Source organism: Anomalospiza imberbis, unplaced genomic scaffold, assembly GCF_031753505.1.
Source record: "Anomalospiza imberbis isolate Cuckoo-Finch-1a 21T00152 unplaced genomic scaffold, ASM3175350v1 scaffold_137, whole genome shotgun sequence".
Taxonomy (NCBI): Eukaryota; Metazoa; Chordata; class Aves; order Passeriformes; family Viduidae; genus Anomalospiza; species Anomalospiza imberbis.
In genome coordinates this window covers 163,379-177,702 of record NW_027099771.1, presented here as the reverse complement: position 1 = coordinate 177,702, position 14,324 = coordinate 163,379, and the positions used below count along the sequence as shown (strand labels likewise).

The 14,324-nt window shown below is 43.0% G+C and overlaps 2 protein-coding genes across 2 annotated transcripts; both read left to right on the top strand.

Annotated features, from left to right (window-relative positions):
* The first annotated feature begins 1,882 nt into the window (after positions 1–1,882).
* LOC137466100 (AF4/FMR2 family member 1-like) lies at positions 1,883–3,991 on the top strand. The gene is made up of 5 exons (XM_068178001.1): positions 1,883–2,003; positions 2,117–2,191; positions 2,405–2,441; positions 2,813–2,864; positions 3,817–3,991. The coding sequence occupies exons 2-5, from the start codon at positions 2,120–2,122 to the stop codon at positions 3,989–3,991; spliced, it is 336 nt and encodes a 111-aa protein (XP_068034102.1). The 5' UTR covers positions 1,883–2,003; positions 2,117–2,119.
* Positions 3,992–4,450: 459 nt separating this feature from the next.
* LOC137466099 (triadin-like) lies at positions 4,451–5,612 on the top strand. Its single transcript, XM_068178000.1, has 3 exons — positions 4,451–4,567; positions 4,601–4,856; positions 5,214–5,612. Exons 1-3 carry the CDS (start codon positions 4,458–4,460, stop codon positions 5,580–5,582), a joined length of 735 nt encoding a protein of 244 aa, XP_068034101.1. The 5' UTR covers positions 4,451–4,457; the 3' UTR covers positions 5,583–5,612.
* Positions 5,613–14,324: the final 8,712 nt, after the last annotated feature.

The following is a 14,324-nucleotide window of genomic DNA, read 5'->3' as shown; positions in this document are numbered from 1 at the left end:
AGTTTGAAGTTTGTGCTCTCTGCTTTAGTCCTTCAGAAAAGCTCCTGTGCCTGAAGGCCTGAACCTTTTTCTGTGTTCAAATGTTGTGTGTAATAAGTAGTAGGATGTCTTTCCAGGAGCCCAAGTGATGATGGTCAAGTGCTTTGCCAAGCAAAAGCTCGATCTTGGCAGGAGGATCCAGCCTGGAGCCAGCCCAAGTTACCTGACTGTTCTGCACTGGAAGCCAAATAACAACTGAACCTTGCAAGGGTTGCATTTTGGTCAAAGTTGTTCTGTTTTTTGTTTTTGTTTTTTTTTTTTTTTATCTTTCAGAAAAATGAGTCTGATTTTATTTGGGTGAATGACAAATATTCCTCCTTCTCTAGAACTGAACTGGGAATTTCTCTAGGATTGGGAACTTTTATTTCTAACTGTTTTTTCTTAACTAATGACACATTTTGCTCAACTCTTTCACATGCAGAGACAGCCTGTGCCTGTGCAGGCCAAGCTTCGCTGCTGCAATAGCAACTAAAGGAAATTGATTTTCAATGAAGGGAGCACACTGCAGAAACAGACTTTCTTAACCATATTCAATAAAAGTTAGCAATGGAAACGGTGTTTCCTGACTGCCAGAGAAGCCAGACATTGATCTTGCAGGAGGTGACTGGTGGTTTCAGCTCTTGCTCTGCCTGGTCTCTGTTCCTTACTGCCCTTCAGATGGAACTGTTATTCCTTATTAGCATTTCATTATGAATGGACTTGAAAGACATTTCTAGAGCTGTTGGTCAGCAAATGTTTGCTGAGCGCATGCTTGTTTGGTATCAAGGAGTAAAATACCCAAACAAACTCACAGTGCTTCCCTCTTTCTTGTTTCAGCCCATCGTGCACATGTATGAGCAGTCCACTGAAGGAATACTGGAGGTGGGTGCTCTTCAATACCAGATCTCCATGGGAAAGCCAGTACAAATCCATGGGGAGGTGGATCCCTCTGACTCTGGGAAGGGTGAAACTGCCTCTGTGTCCATCAGCAAAACTCCTGTGAGCTTCTTCTCTCCTTCTCTTTCCAGGAAACGAGCAGCCCTCTGTCATCTCTCCTGCCACTTTTTCGGACACCTGCTAGAACAGAGACTTCCGAATTTCCATTGCAGGCAAAGGTAACCCTGCCCATTTTGGCCAGGGCTTCTGATAAATTACAAGAGATCTCTCTGCTGAGCAGAACTTCAGTCTTGGCAGAAGGAGCCTGCCTGGAGGCCAGCCTAAGTTCCTTGACCATAAACAGTGTTGAGAGTTAGAAACCAAGCAGAAACTGCACCTTGTGTGGGGTTCCATCATACCCAGGTGTTTTTGTTTTTGTTTTTTTTTTTACAAGAAAGAGTCTGATTTTATTTGTGTGAATGACAAATATTCTTGTCACTTGTGAACTGTCTTAGGAGAATTGGGAACTCTTATTTCTAACTGTTTTTTTTTAACTCCTGAGGCTTTATGCACAACTCTTACATGCAGAGGCAGCCTGTGCCTTTGCAGGCAAGGCTCAACTGCTTCAACAGCATCTTAAGGAAAATGCAGTTCCATAAAGGGAGCAGACTACAAGAACATACCTTATTAAAAATAGTGATAATAAGGATATGATAATGATGGTAATAATAATAATAGTGATAATATTAATAATAAATAAAAATAGTAATAGTAACAAAGAGAAGTAGGAGTAGAAATGGAAACAGTGCTCCCTGACTGCCAGATTCCAAAGGGAAGACAAACACCTCAGAGGAGGAGTTGACATTGCTGGGTTCAGCTCTCTCCATGCCTGGTCTCCATTATTAACTCCCCTTTAGATAGGCTTTTCATCCTTACTTTAATTATATTCTTAGTACACTTGCAATGCATTTACAGAGCTGTTGGTAAGCGAAGGTTTGCTGAGTTCTTGCCGATTAGTAAAAAACCCAAACAAACCCCTTCTGTTTCCCTTGTTCTTGTTTCAGGCAAAGAAGCCCTCTGATGTGCCACTGATTGAAGACATTTTGAGGGTAAGTGCTCTTAAATAGAAGATCTCTGTGCTTGCTTATGTTTTGCATACGTTAACGAAATGAGTGGGGACAAAAATACATTTTGAGAGCTGCTTCTCTCCCTCTCTTTCCAGGAAATGAGCAGCTCACTGTCACCTCTTCAGACGCCAGCTAGAGCAGAGACTTCCAAACTTCCATCGGCAACAAAGGTGACCCAGCCCATTTATGCCAGGGCTTCTGATTAAATACAAGAGATCTTTCTGCTTAGCAGAAATCCAGCTCAGAGTTTTGGCAGCTCTTGGAATGCTTTAGAAATATTTATTCAAAAGTGCACATGCCCGTAACGTGCCGTTAACACAGTCTTGGTGTCAGTAGCTGTGTTGTTTAGCTACATGCTAAGCTACTTTGTCCTTTTATTCTAGGAATCTCAACCTGATGGATCTGCAGCACAGAAGCAGAGTAAGTAGAAATGCAAAGAAAACACAGTTCTTTGTGTGCTGACAGGTAATTTTTTAATGTTATTTGTGGCAGAGACCATAGAATGCTTACACTGATTCAGCAGCGTGATTTCCTCTGCTTTGCTGAACAGGGATGAATTTAGGAATGGCTTAAGAAACTGTAACCAATCATTACCTAGACCTTAAGGTAGCTGTTCAGCAGAGGACCAGCAGTATTTAGTTAGGAAACTCCCACCTGGAGTGATGAACAATCTTGGTGGCATACCCTTCCCTAGAAAAAAGTGACTCTCTCATCTGGTGCTGACAGACCACAGGGTAAAATACGCGACAAGGGAGGCATATAAATGCAACTTTTTAATTTTTGCTTTCCAGAGCAGGCTGGGACAGCTTCAGAAACCTTGCCGAGTTCTCAGCCAAGAGCAGCGTAAGTAACCAGACTCTGTCCTCATCTCTGCTGGGCAGGTACTTAAAAGAACCTGGAATGTACAAAAATTTGGCTTATCAGTCAGATTCTTCTCAGAAAACTTCATTGCAGGGAATTTTCACCAACAGAAACATTATTGTTTTATGAAGGTCTCACTAAATTGTTTAGGTCTGAAAAGACCTTGAAGATCATCAAGTCCTATCGTTAACGCAGCAAGGCCGAGTGCACTCAACCATGTCATGGTGACAATGACTGCGATTCAAACCAAAACAGAATAAAAGCGAAGAGAAAAAACCTCAGTCTTTGTGTACCAGACTGAGGTTTTTGTCTTCTTTTAATCTGTGATGCTTAACATCTTGTCACACTTTGAACTCCTCAACCTACTGACAATAGATTAAGCTGGTAGAAATGCTAAGGGATACCAGCTGAATCTGATCATTCCTGGATATGGTTTTGATGCCAGGCAGGACAAGTAAAGCTACAGCTACCTAAACTGTGTAGATCTACTGATGACATTTTAAAGTTATTTTGTTGTAAAACTTTCTTCCATTGCCCAAGTAGAAGTTTTCAAAAAAGTGTTGGAGGTATTTTATTTAAAAAGAAACACAAAGAAATATAGTATTTCACATGGACGGTCTAAAAACCTCACTTTATATGCTAAGAATATAGCTAGTTGTAGAGTGGGATAAAGACAACATTTCTATAACCTATGGGAATTGTGTATGTTTGTCTGAATGGGTGTGAGTGGAAGGTTTGATAATTTCCAAGCTTTTTTTTATTCTGGTGCTTGGTATTTTGAGCATGGCAATGTATTCCTCTGGCCTTCTCCCCTCTGCTCCCAGTGCCCAAACACAGGGCTCAGTTTTAGTTTTGAATGCTGCCATGTCAGTGGAATAAGTAAGTAACCTTCCCCCCTGCTGCTTCCTAATTTTGTCTTCTGGTGGCCTGGCAGAGCTCTCCAGTTCCAGCACAAGAGGATGGCACCAGCACAGCCCAGCAGCTCGGAGTCAGAGAGCACCAGGGACTGCCACAGCTCCTCAGTCTGTGACAGAGAGACCAGCTCCTGTGACATTGAGCAGGATAACCTTCCAAGGGGGCTGGACCTGCCCGCATGTGAGGTGAATTGAGAGACCATGGAGAGGCTGCTTCCACAGCCCCTTGCCCACTGCAGGGCTGGTGTCTTAGGAAGGACGCAGATGTTGTACTTCTCCTCCGTTACCAAATTCTGCCCGGTTTGTCCTGGAAATACTGATTTGCAAGACCCCTCTCACTCCAGTGAAGGCTTAGGCATTTGCCACTGACTGGTTTATGAATTTTATTCATCACATGTGCATCCATGGTGCTCAAGGAGCAAGTTAGTGCCTGTGGCCTGTTAGTTTAGAGTCAGTTCTTCACAGGCCAAAGGCCAGACTTCTGGGCAAGAGTCTCTGGGCTCTGGGGAGCTGTGCTAGGACAGAAAGAGCCAAAAAGGCATCAGTCTTGAATCCTTCTTTTCTCTTTTGTTGGCAGCCTGAGCCATCAGCTTCTAAAAAGTGGCAGCTTGACAACCTAATGACCCAGATAAAGTGAGGAGCAGTACAAAGAGAGGGTCCCATGGAAATTGCCCATGGGCATGGACGTGAGGAGGGTGTGAAGCAGGAGCAGGGCATGAGCAGCAATTCCTGCCAGCACCAGTCCAAGGCAAGGGAGCCTTCTTACAAGAGCTGTGGCCAAGTGGCCATGGATGTCCACAAGACCTTTGCCCAAGTGGCCGAGGACACTCACAAGACCTCTGGCCAAATGACCGAGCATTTTCACAAGACCTATGGCCAAGTGACAAAGGCTCCTCAGGAATCTCATGGTATGAGCACACCCAGCTCTCTAAAGCCTCTTGTGCACACCAAGGAGGCCTTGCCCAGGAAGATTGTGGGTATCAAAAGGCCCATCGAGCCCCTGGAGCATGACAAATCCAAGAAAGTCCTGAAGCTGGAGAGTGAGCCTGGTCCGTTGGAGGTCAGAGACCAGTCCTCCAAAGACAAGCTGTTAGTCCAAGAAGCAGAGAAACCAAAACCTGCTTTCTGAAAAGGCCTGAAACTGGGAGTGCAAAAACCCTCTGAGAACAGGAAGCACGAGGAGCCTGACAAGAGCTTTGCCCACGTGCCCAAGGTTCCTGCCCAGATTTGTGGCCAAGTGGCCAAGCCTGCCCACGAATCTGATGTTACATCCAAGCCCAGCTTTCTGAAGCCTCCTGTGCACACCAAGGAGGCCTTGCCCAAGAATACTCTAGGTATCAAAAGGCCAAGTATGTCCCAGGTACATGACGAATCCAAGAGAGTCTGGAAGGTAGAGAGTGAGGCTGGTCTTTTGCAGGTCACAGACCAGTCTTGCAAGAACCAGCCCCAAGTCAAGAAAACAGTGAAGCCAAAAGCCACCAACAAAAAAGGCCTGAAGCCAGCACTTCACAAGGCCTCTGAGAAGAGAAAGGGCTCCCACCAGGTCAACACCAAAGGCTTTTTGGAGCCCAGTCTCCTGAGACATGCTCAGGAGTATGATGCCTTCATGCCCAGTGGCCACAGGCCTGGGGATTTGCACAAAGGGAAGGTGCCCTTGCCTCCTGGGGAGAAGAAGTTGTTCTTGCCTGCAAGGGAGGCAGACGTGAAGAGGAAAGCCATGAGGAGTCCTGAGGAGTCCCCCAAAAAGAAGGTGAGAGGGGCTAGAGGAAGTGGGTTTGGACAATGACCAAGGTGGTGTTTGAAAAACCCGTGTGGAGTTTCCCCTTCATAGGTTGGCAGTAGAGCCGTGATGCTTCTCCTCTAGAGGGAGTTCCAGTGTGCTGTTTTTTTCTGTTTTCAACCAGAATCGATCAAACTGAGCTGTACTGGTCTGTACTTTAGGTGAACTTCCAAGACCTGAGTGAATTTTTTTCCCTGTTGTTATTCTTGCTGCTAGAGGGAAGACAAGGGGGATACTCCCAGGAAGAAAAAGGAATGAGACAAAAAATCCCAACAAAATAATTTCAGCTTTCAGCAAACAAAGGCTCCAATAAAGTGAAGTGAGTATGCAGTGATGGGATGTCAGAAAGATGTGTCTGTCTTCAGAAGGGAAAGATGAAGAACTGTATCTCCTGTCCAGACACTCAAGAGTTGGCTTCTAACATGATGTGCATTCTGCAGCTACAGCTGCTGCAGATTGGCCTTTACATGCTGGAAGCTATTGTTGGTTGGGGGTTTATGTATAAATTATGAATGGGATGGGATTGCTGTGGAACGCGTGTTAAGTTTCTTTTTTAGCATTAGTCTTATGACATGGTTATGACAATGGGAAGACAGTAGTAGTCTACATTTTTGGTAGCATACAAAGAACTTAATGTTACAACTTACTTCAAAAGTTTTTTGACTAATCACACAAAACAAAAGCATATTGATAGTAGTTGTATCTAACTACTAGAAGTACATGCATTTTTTGTTAAAAGAGTGTTTCCTTATTTTGAATGTAATACCTGTTTGTAAGCTTTAAAACACAATGCACAGAGCTCTATTGTTAAGCTTGGAACTTCTTAATATCTTGCTAGATGTACTTTTCTGTAGCTTAGGGAGTTATTCTAGACAAGTGTTAATATACAGACTATTGTTCTATTTGTCTTTGTTTTTCTACTTCTTATATAATTTTTCTGGTGATAAATCTTACGGCTATTGCTTAGCTCTAATTGTAGTTTTGTTGTCTCTGAGGTCTGCTTTTTGTAGCTTCCCTAAAACTCTCTGATTTTGACAATTCCCACAGAAGCAACGAGTGCAGAAAGCCACTCTGAAGGTGTAGGTGAGTAAGGGTAGGGAGCCCTTCGCTTCTGACATCCTTTGAAAGCACAGAGGTGTCGGGGCTGATGACTGGCTGGGGGAAGGGATGTTCCAATTGCAGTAGGAATGGAAGAGCTTTAATTCTGGAGTTCCTTCCTCCCTTTTCCTCAGGGAAAATGAGCAGCTCTCTTACTCATGTGCTGGCTTTTGGAGTGGGATGGGTAGGAGGTAGTTTTGGGCAGAGAGGAGTCTGGATCGGGTCGAGGATGGTGCTGTGCTCTGTGTCAAATCATCCTTGGTGCAGCATCAGCTGAGCCAAGGCAGAGCAGCTGGAGAGCACGTGTGCAGTGAGTAGGGACCAAAACACGGGAAAAGTGGGTGCTGAAAGAGGTGAGCGGACCATCCCATGCCCAGCAGAGTTAGGCAAGAAATGCAGCCTCACCCCTGAGCCTTCTCCCTGGGTTTAACTTCATTTCCTGCTCTTCTGATGCTGCAGTCCATGAGCTGGGATTCACTACTCGGAGTGTTCTTGGAAACTTTGCGAAGCTGGCTAAAAATGATGGAAATGAGCAGTGGTGAAACAAGGTTGAGAGCTATTTGGGGCTGCTTCTTGCTGCCAGAATTCCCAGGTCATCCTGATTTCAGATGATCAGAAATCTGCTAGGCCACTGTTATTGAATGTGAAAGTCTCTGCCAATTCAAACTCCCTCTTATTTGGAGCCGCTCAGCTTTGGCAGTGATGTCTAGTTGAGACGTTGGCATGAATGGCAGGATATAGGCAAGCTTTTAAGAAATGCCTAGGTTATATGTACACCATGATCATGAATTTGCTTCTCTGGTCCAGAGCATCAGAAGATTCATTCCAAACTGAGAGGAAAAATGTGGTGCTGCCAGCGCTGCCGGCCATGACTGCTGCACAACGTGCACCAAATTTGACCACGACGACCCAAAAGAGACCCAGAACTGCGACTGATGACCTGGACCTGCCTGCCGTGGATAACCCTGCCATGAGCCAGGATCCTTTGTTTGCCAAGCACAGGAAAGTGGAGGAAGACCACAAGGAGCAATCCCAGGGCATCAACACTGGTACCCAGGAGAGCTGGTGGGAGGATTCCTGCAACCCAGGCGTGCTGTGGGATTCACTTCAGAAGCATCCTCTCAGATAAGTGACCATTTCTGACTGTAGGCAACTGCAGTGTGTTTATAAAAAGGAGTGTGTTTATAAAAATAAATTTTTATTTATTTATAAATAACTGTGGGTGTGGCTGCATCCTGGGCCTCGGGTTTTATAGCATGCTGACAAAATTGTTGCATTTATGGGTTAAAAAAATCAGATTTTACTGGCTGTTTTTAAAAATTTGGCTCTTTACTGACAGCTGGAGGTATGGGGTCGAGGATGTTTGGGGGGGTGGGGGCAGGGCTATATGTTAGGCCAGACTGTGCACACTGATTAGCTGTCTTCTAATTGCTTGCTTTTTCCTGATAATTTTCCTGCTTCCAGTCCTCACTGCACTCTCAGCCATTGAACAAGGAAACCTGCTGCTGAATTTTTCTGTGCTTGGGAAAAGTTTAATGGTACAAAGCACTGTGAGCTGCCAGGTGAGAAGCCAAGGTTCCATTTCGATTATTGGAGGGAGTGCTAGGAAAGAAGGCAAGAGCGGGAGAGCCCGTTGCATAGACTATGCCTGGGAGAAATGAACATTTTCTCTGGAAATTTAGGAAAGCCTGGCTTTGGAATTGCTTTAGGCATCTCTCTCTGACCAGCTTTCTCTCTGTGGTTTTTCAGGGATCTGCAGGGGATGAGAAGAATTGACTTCTCTGCCACATAAGGACAAGACAAGACAAGAGAAGAAGACCTGAAGTTAGAACAGTAAGTGTTTGTTTTACAGCCCTGCCTGTAGTTACTGAAGACACCAGACAGGGCTGGCCCTGTAGCCACCCCGGCTTCTGCTTCCTCCTGAGCACTTGGTTTTCATGATGGTGAGGAGGCAGCAAAGATGCAGCGTTTGTTTGCTTCCAGATGTGTCCTCTGAGCTTAGTGTGAGTGTCCATTCTTAGGCTTCCCTGCAGCATGGGGAGGTGCAACTAGAAGCAGGCAACTGTGCAGCTCTGGCTGTTCCTGGGAGTGGCAGCAGGGCCAATGAGAAACATTCGCTTGACAGGCAAGACTTAACATGGGCCAAGAATTGCTCAGACATTTTCTTCCCCTGCACATCTATTCAGTTACTTATTAGAATTACTAATCCCATTATTAATCTTAAAATTAACCACAACCCCCTGCTCTAAAACAATCAAAAGACCAGTAGTATAGAGTTTTATTAAACTATGTCCACAAATAAACATTTTCCATTTCAACTGAGGGAGGCATATTTGGTTTCATATTAGAAATCTCTACATTATTTTCAACACCCTGAATCAAAAAAAAAAAATAAATGAAAAGAAAAAAAAATAAGCAAAACAAAGTGCCATAGGACATGGATGCGGCTCTGGGGAAAATACAATATCAAAGAATATTCTCATTTAGAGGGGACCCACAGGAGTAGAAGCAGCCTGTACTAGGAGACACTTTGAAAACCATATAGGAACATATAGGTATATATGTATAGAACCATATAGGTATTAACCACTTGCTGTGGGGGAAACAGCAGATGATTTTTAGCCTGTTGAACATCCCCCAGGGCTCCTCAATCCCAGGAGGTGACCCATGCCCAGTTTTGGCCAAAGGATTGGCCCACAGGAAGCACAAGGCTGGGACTGAGCTGCCAACATTGTTTTAATTCATGGCCCTTGGAGCATCACCAGCACTTTGGGCTCGTAAAACTTGAGTTTTTCACATCCTTACCCCAACTCCAAGCTGCACCTAAGCTCAAATACAGCCAAGGAATAGCTGAAATAACTGAGGATGTCCTCAGCTCCTGCAAGAGCTCCTCAGGTTCCAAATCCCCAGCAGCTCACAGATCCTGCCTGGAGAGAATTTCCTCTGCACGCACGTGGGGCTGCAAAGCCAGACTGGTTTTATTAACATAAGTAAGTGCAAACTGACACATTATTTGAAAGATGCGGAAAAAACTAATACAACTTCATTATCAACAAATCAGATGGTAAAATACTAAAAGATTAAGTGCAGTTGATAACAGTTCAGTCTCCCCAAAATTATAAATAATAGCCAGTGTAAAGAAAATGTGCACCCATGAGCAACAGGCTCACTTTTTAATATCTTCATTAATGTCTGCAGGGAGATCAAGCACCATTATTTGCATTCACAAATAGCACCACAGGGTTAAAAATGAAAATGATTGAAGCAATGCTGTTAAGAAATGAGAACCAGACAAGAGCCAAATTATGACAAAATATGGAATTAAAAAGATGGCTTTCAGCAGAGCAAGGGCTGATATGATTAAAATTAAAGCTCAATCATGTGGCTCATCTTTCAGCACACTTTACTCATGTAAAGTTGGAGAAGTTTGCCTGGGTTTTTTAGGGTTTAGTGGGTTTTTAACCAACTGGAATTCATCTGAAGTGTCTGTTGAAGAAGCATTCACAGGTGGGTTTTTTTTGTTGTCTCTTGTCTCCTCTTTCTTTTTCAAGTGTGTGCCCAAACACCCCTCCCCATTCTGCAGCACCTGGGCACACGCTGCCTCTTCTCCATCCCAGAACTTCCAGGTTTTATCCTTCAGAGTGTATTCATAAGTCATGGGGATGGTGGATAAGGTGAATGCTGAGGTTTTGCCAGTGGCAGAACAACTGTTTTAATTATTTATTCAATCATTTCCCGAGCCTTTCTTCAGTCTCCAAACAACCTGTAACACACCAACTTTATCTTGTAACACACAATTGCTTATTATTTCAGCTTTATTGAATACTTTTAAAAGCCCAGTTGAATCCTGACCTCATTCTCTCCCTTTTTCCCCAATACCTTGTGTCTTGGAAAAGGCTGATTGCTTGTAGGTCCAGTTTTGTCTAATTTACCAGTTTTGCTTATCCTTACTTTCCTGGGTACATGATAATATTTGGAAAACACTGGCTGTTTTCCAGTGTGGTGCTGACTGCAATGTGAGATTACTGGTGGATTTTTTTTATTTTAACAACTCGGCCAATCCATTCTTAGATTTGTTGAGAATTCTTGAGTGAGGTCTGGGCTCCTGGGCAGGTGTGACAGGAAGGATTCCCTGCTCCTGGATCCCAGTCCCTGCAGCCATCCCTGCTGGTTTCACTGGGGCTCATTCGTGCAAACAGCAGTAACTGGTGTTTGTTCCTTGGAATTAGAAGTAGAAAATCCTCCTGTATCCACGAGCTCCACATTCTTACTTTGCTTGGGAGTTTCTGGGATGACGCATCCTTCGCACAAAGACATTCTCAAGTCCCCCAAACCCCAGAGTCAGCACGAGCCACTGCAGAAGGTGCCCCATGGAACGTGTCCATCACGTCCCTGCTTAGGTCAGCACAATAAAAAAACAGATTTCCAAATAGCTGTGCTTAGGAAAAAATGCTCAGTGATCAAGACCAAACTAATGTAAAACATAAAAATTGTGTATTTAAATACTGGCATGATTTGAAGACATAGTTTACACTCATTTGCTCTTTCTTCATATCATTATAATAGAGAAAAGCTGCAGGTAGCTTTTATCTTCTTCTTTTTGGAGAAGGAGTGTTTGGGGAATAGGGAAGGGGTAAAACAATGTTATTAGTCCTTCAGAGTCATTAATATGAAGAAAGAAAAGTGCTCCAAGATGACTTGCTTACAGCTGCAGAACATGTCATGGAGTAAACCCCGCCTTCATTAAATGGGTGAGAAAGCATTCTATTTGTTTGGAAGTTCTTATGATCAGTCTAGATGTGCTTCATTGTAACGTGACGCTAAAGTGCCTCAATTATGATGTGTATATTTTGGTGCCAGAAGGGTTTTTTTCTTATGCTAAATTATTAAGTTCTGTCAGCTGCTGGGCTGTCATATAGAGATACAGTAAATCACATTATATTTTGTCATGGATTACACAGAGCAATAAATTTGGGAACAGAGATCAAAATAGTTTCGCAATCACATCTGAGTGTAGGAGGGGTGTTTAACTTGTAGAAAATCTGATTTAGGTGAAACTGTTGCAGTTCTTGTGTGAATTTGAAATGAATTTGAATGTTTGCTTGAAAATGAATAAGGTACAAATCCCCAAAAGAGTTCTCCTGTATTTAGTTCAGAGGAGTTAATTCTGACCTACAGCTGCAGGACAGAGAACAGATAAATAATTAAACATTAGGATTGTTAAGAGTCTTGCAATGCCTTATTTATGTTTTTAATTGCTTTGATGATGGAGCAATATATTCCATTTTCTTTTTAATTGGGCCTTTGCTGGACTTGGGAGGTTTCTCCTCAGCTCGGTAACGCGGTCTGGGCTCGGTAACGCGGTCTGGCTCTGGGAAGTTGTCGCTCCTTTTGGGAAGCTTTGTTGTATTTAAAATACAAAAAGTAATCCAACATAATCTTGCTAAGGAGCACGGATGGCTTCAGATCACAGATTTGTTGGGGGATATGGTTGTGTTTTCAGTGTCTGTCTTTCCAACTGTAGAAGCTTAACTTTTGTTGGGCTCTAATGATGCAGCTTCAAAGTACTGAGTTAACTTTGTGATACTGAGTTAATTTAGTGATACCAAGTTAATTCAGGGGTGCAGAGTTTGTCCTTTGTTCCCACTTTTTCTTCTATTTAATAGCAAAGATTCTGTCTTAAAATTACGCATACGTAGAATATTTTTCTACTCATTGTTCTCTTAATAAATGCTTGTTCTTGCCACAAAAGTCAAAACAGCAATGCAAAATCTAAAAACTACATTCTTATCCCTTTATAATTCTTTCAGGAGCTTTAAAGTCTTTCCTTGGCAAAAAGCAAGGTATGTCAATTTAGCTGATAAATAATGATTTATCAGTGCCTGGCTCTCAGAAATCTCAGATTTCTGAAAGAATCATGTTTTGTTAAGCTCAGATTAAGTAGTCTTTACTTAAGTCAAGTTGTGGGTCACTGTCACATCTTGAGACACTTGCCTTGTGTGGAGGAAGCTTTAGCTTTGACTTGCATCTTCAAAGGTGTTTCACAGCCTGTCTCCTCGTGGTTTTGCTGGGTGTCAGCTCTGTGGGTACCAGAAATGTCTGGGCCTGAGCAATTCTGGAAACTTCTTTACATCAGAGTAGGGGAGAGCCTGAGCTCATGAGAGGAGTGAGGTGCCTGCATTTCTCAGGGATAAAGGCAGCTTGTCAAAGCTCAAATAATTCCTGTTGGCTGCACATTTTCTTTGTTGAAGCTCTGAAAAAGAACATGCCAGCACTTTTGATATAACATCTTAAAATCAATTTATATAACCATCTTTGCTTAGTTGGACAGAAGAGAAGGAAAGCAGGAAATATTGAAATGGTAATCCAGGAATGTGATTTAGAGACTCTAAAGTGGAGAGCGTTGCAATCTCCCCATCTTCACCAGGTTTACCCCATCTTGAGTGTGGAGCTGTGGGAAGGATCGTGCCATAATATAAAACCTGACCCCAAAGTTGGGGAAATAGGATGATAAAGAGAAATCTCCAGCCCGGGTGCCTGGTGTGATAGATGGCAGATGAGAAGCAGTGACATCTGTGGCAATCATTTGAATCTCTTCATTTGCTCTGTCACCACAAAACACCACACTGATTTCACCAATATCCATCTCACAGATGACTGGTGAGAGTAAATCAAACCAAAATCAGCCGTCTTTGCCTGGGCTGTCCATGATCCCAGCCCTGAGCTTATCACACCCAGCAATCTTTTGGCAAAATGTCCCAGATCAGCTTCAGATTAAACCACAATTCTCTGCCAGCCCTTTGAGTGCCTGAGAAACTCAGTATTGTCTTCTGTAAAGGGTAGTTCAAGCATTAAACAATTGCATGTGGCAAACCCAGGCTGTTAATCTGTTTTTAAATCCTTGTCTTGTATGCAAGGCTGGTATTTTAGGCCAGTTTGTTTGAAATAATGTGCTCGGCTGACAGCAATATTGACTGGAAATCAGCATTCCTGATGCTGGGGAATATTTAGATGCTGAGTAAATCCATTTAGATGAAGGTAATAATTGTGTCCTGGTGCAAGGCTGGTGTAACTTGGGCACCAGCCACCCTGTAGCTGGAGTCCCACAGAAGACTTTCTGGGTGAGTTGAATGAGAGAGTTTTTTTCTCCTAAAGATGTTAGTTTAATGAGAAAAAAAAAAAAAGGAAAATATTTGTAGACCTCCAACAGTGAAATATAAAATAGAATATTAATAGGATTTTGGGATTTCTATCATTAATTTTCAAAACCCTTGAAGTCATTTGGTACTTGACTAATTATTCTGTTGACATCATTTTGAGTATTCAACTATTTTTAATGGTCTTTTGGGTGGTTCAGATTACATATTTGAACTGTGTGTGCTATTTTCACTGCTGAACAGAGATCCAGCTTTCATTTTTGTCTGATTGGTGGGGAGAGCAGGAGAAAGAACAGGAGTTTGGTGTAGGAAGTCACCCACTGTCAGTGTTAGAGGCACATAAGGAAAATGCATGTTTCAGGCTTTGAGTCCAAATGGAATTTTTATGTGCAATCAGATGAACTTTAAAGATGATCTGCTGATCTCTGAAGTTTAAACAGATATTGTACAGAGAGTTTTAACATACTTAATAACAAAGATTACCACTGTAATA

Bases quoted from the DNA above. Each gene is read 5' to 3' on its own strand.
- LOC137466100 (XM_068178001.1), top strand. From the start codon at position 2,120: ATGAGCAGCTCACTGTCACCTCTTCAGACGCCAGCTAGAGCAGAGACT. The intron at 2,442-2,812 runs GTAAGTAGAAAT...TTTGCTTTCCAG, and splicing joins ATCTGCAGCACAGAAGCAGA to AGCAGGCTGGGACAGCTTCA. The intron at 2,865-3,816 runs GTAAGTAACCAG...GTGGCCTGGCAG, and splicing joins AGTTCTCAGCCAAGAGCAGC to AGCTCTCCAGTTCCAGCACA.
- LOC137466099 (XM_068178000.1), top strand. From the start codon at position 4,458: ATGGAAATTGCCCATGGGCATGGACGTGAGGAGGGTGTGAAGCAGGAG. The intron at 4,568-4,600 runs CTGTGGCCAAGT...TGTCCACAAGAC, and splicing joins AGGGAGCCTTCTTACAAGAG to CTTTGCCCAAGTGGCCGAGG. The intron at 4,857-5,213 runs GTCAGAGACCAG...GGTCTTTTGCAG, and splicing joins GTGAGCCTGGTCCGTTGGAG to GTCACAGACCAGTCTTGCAA.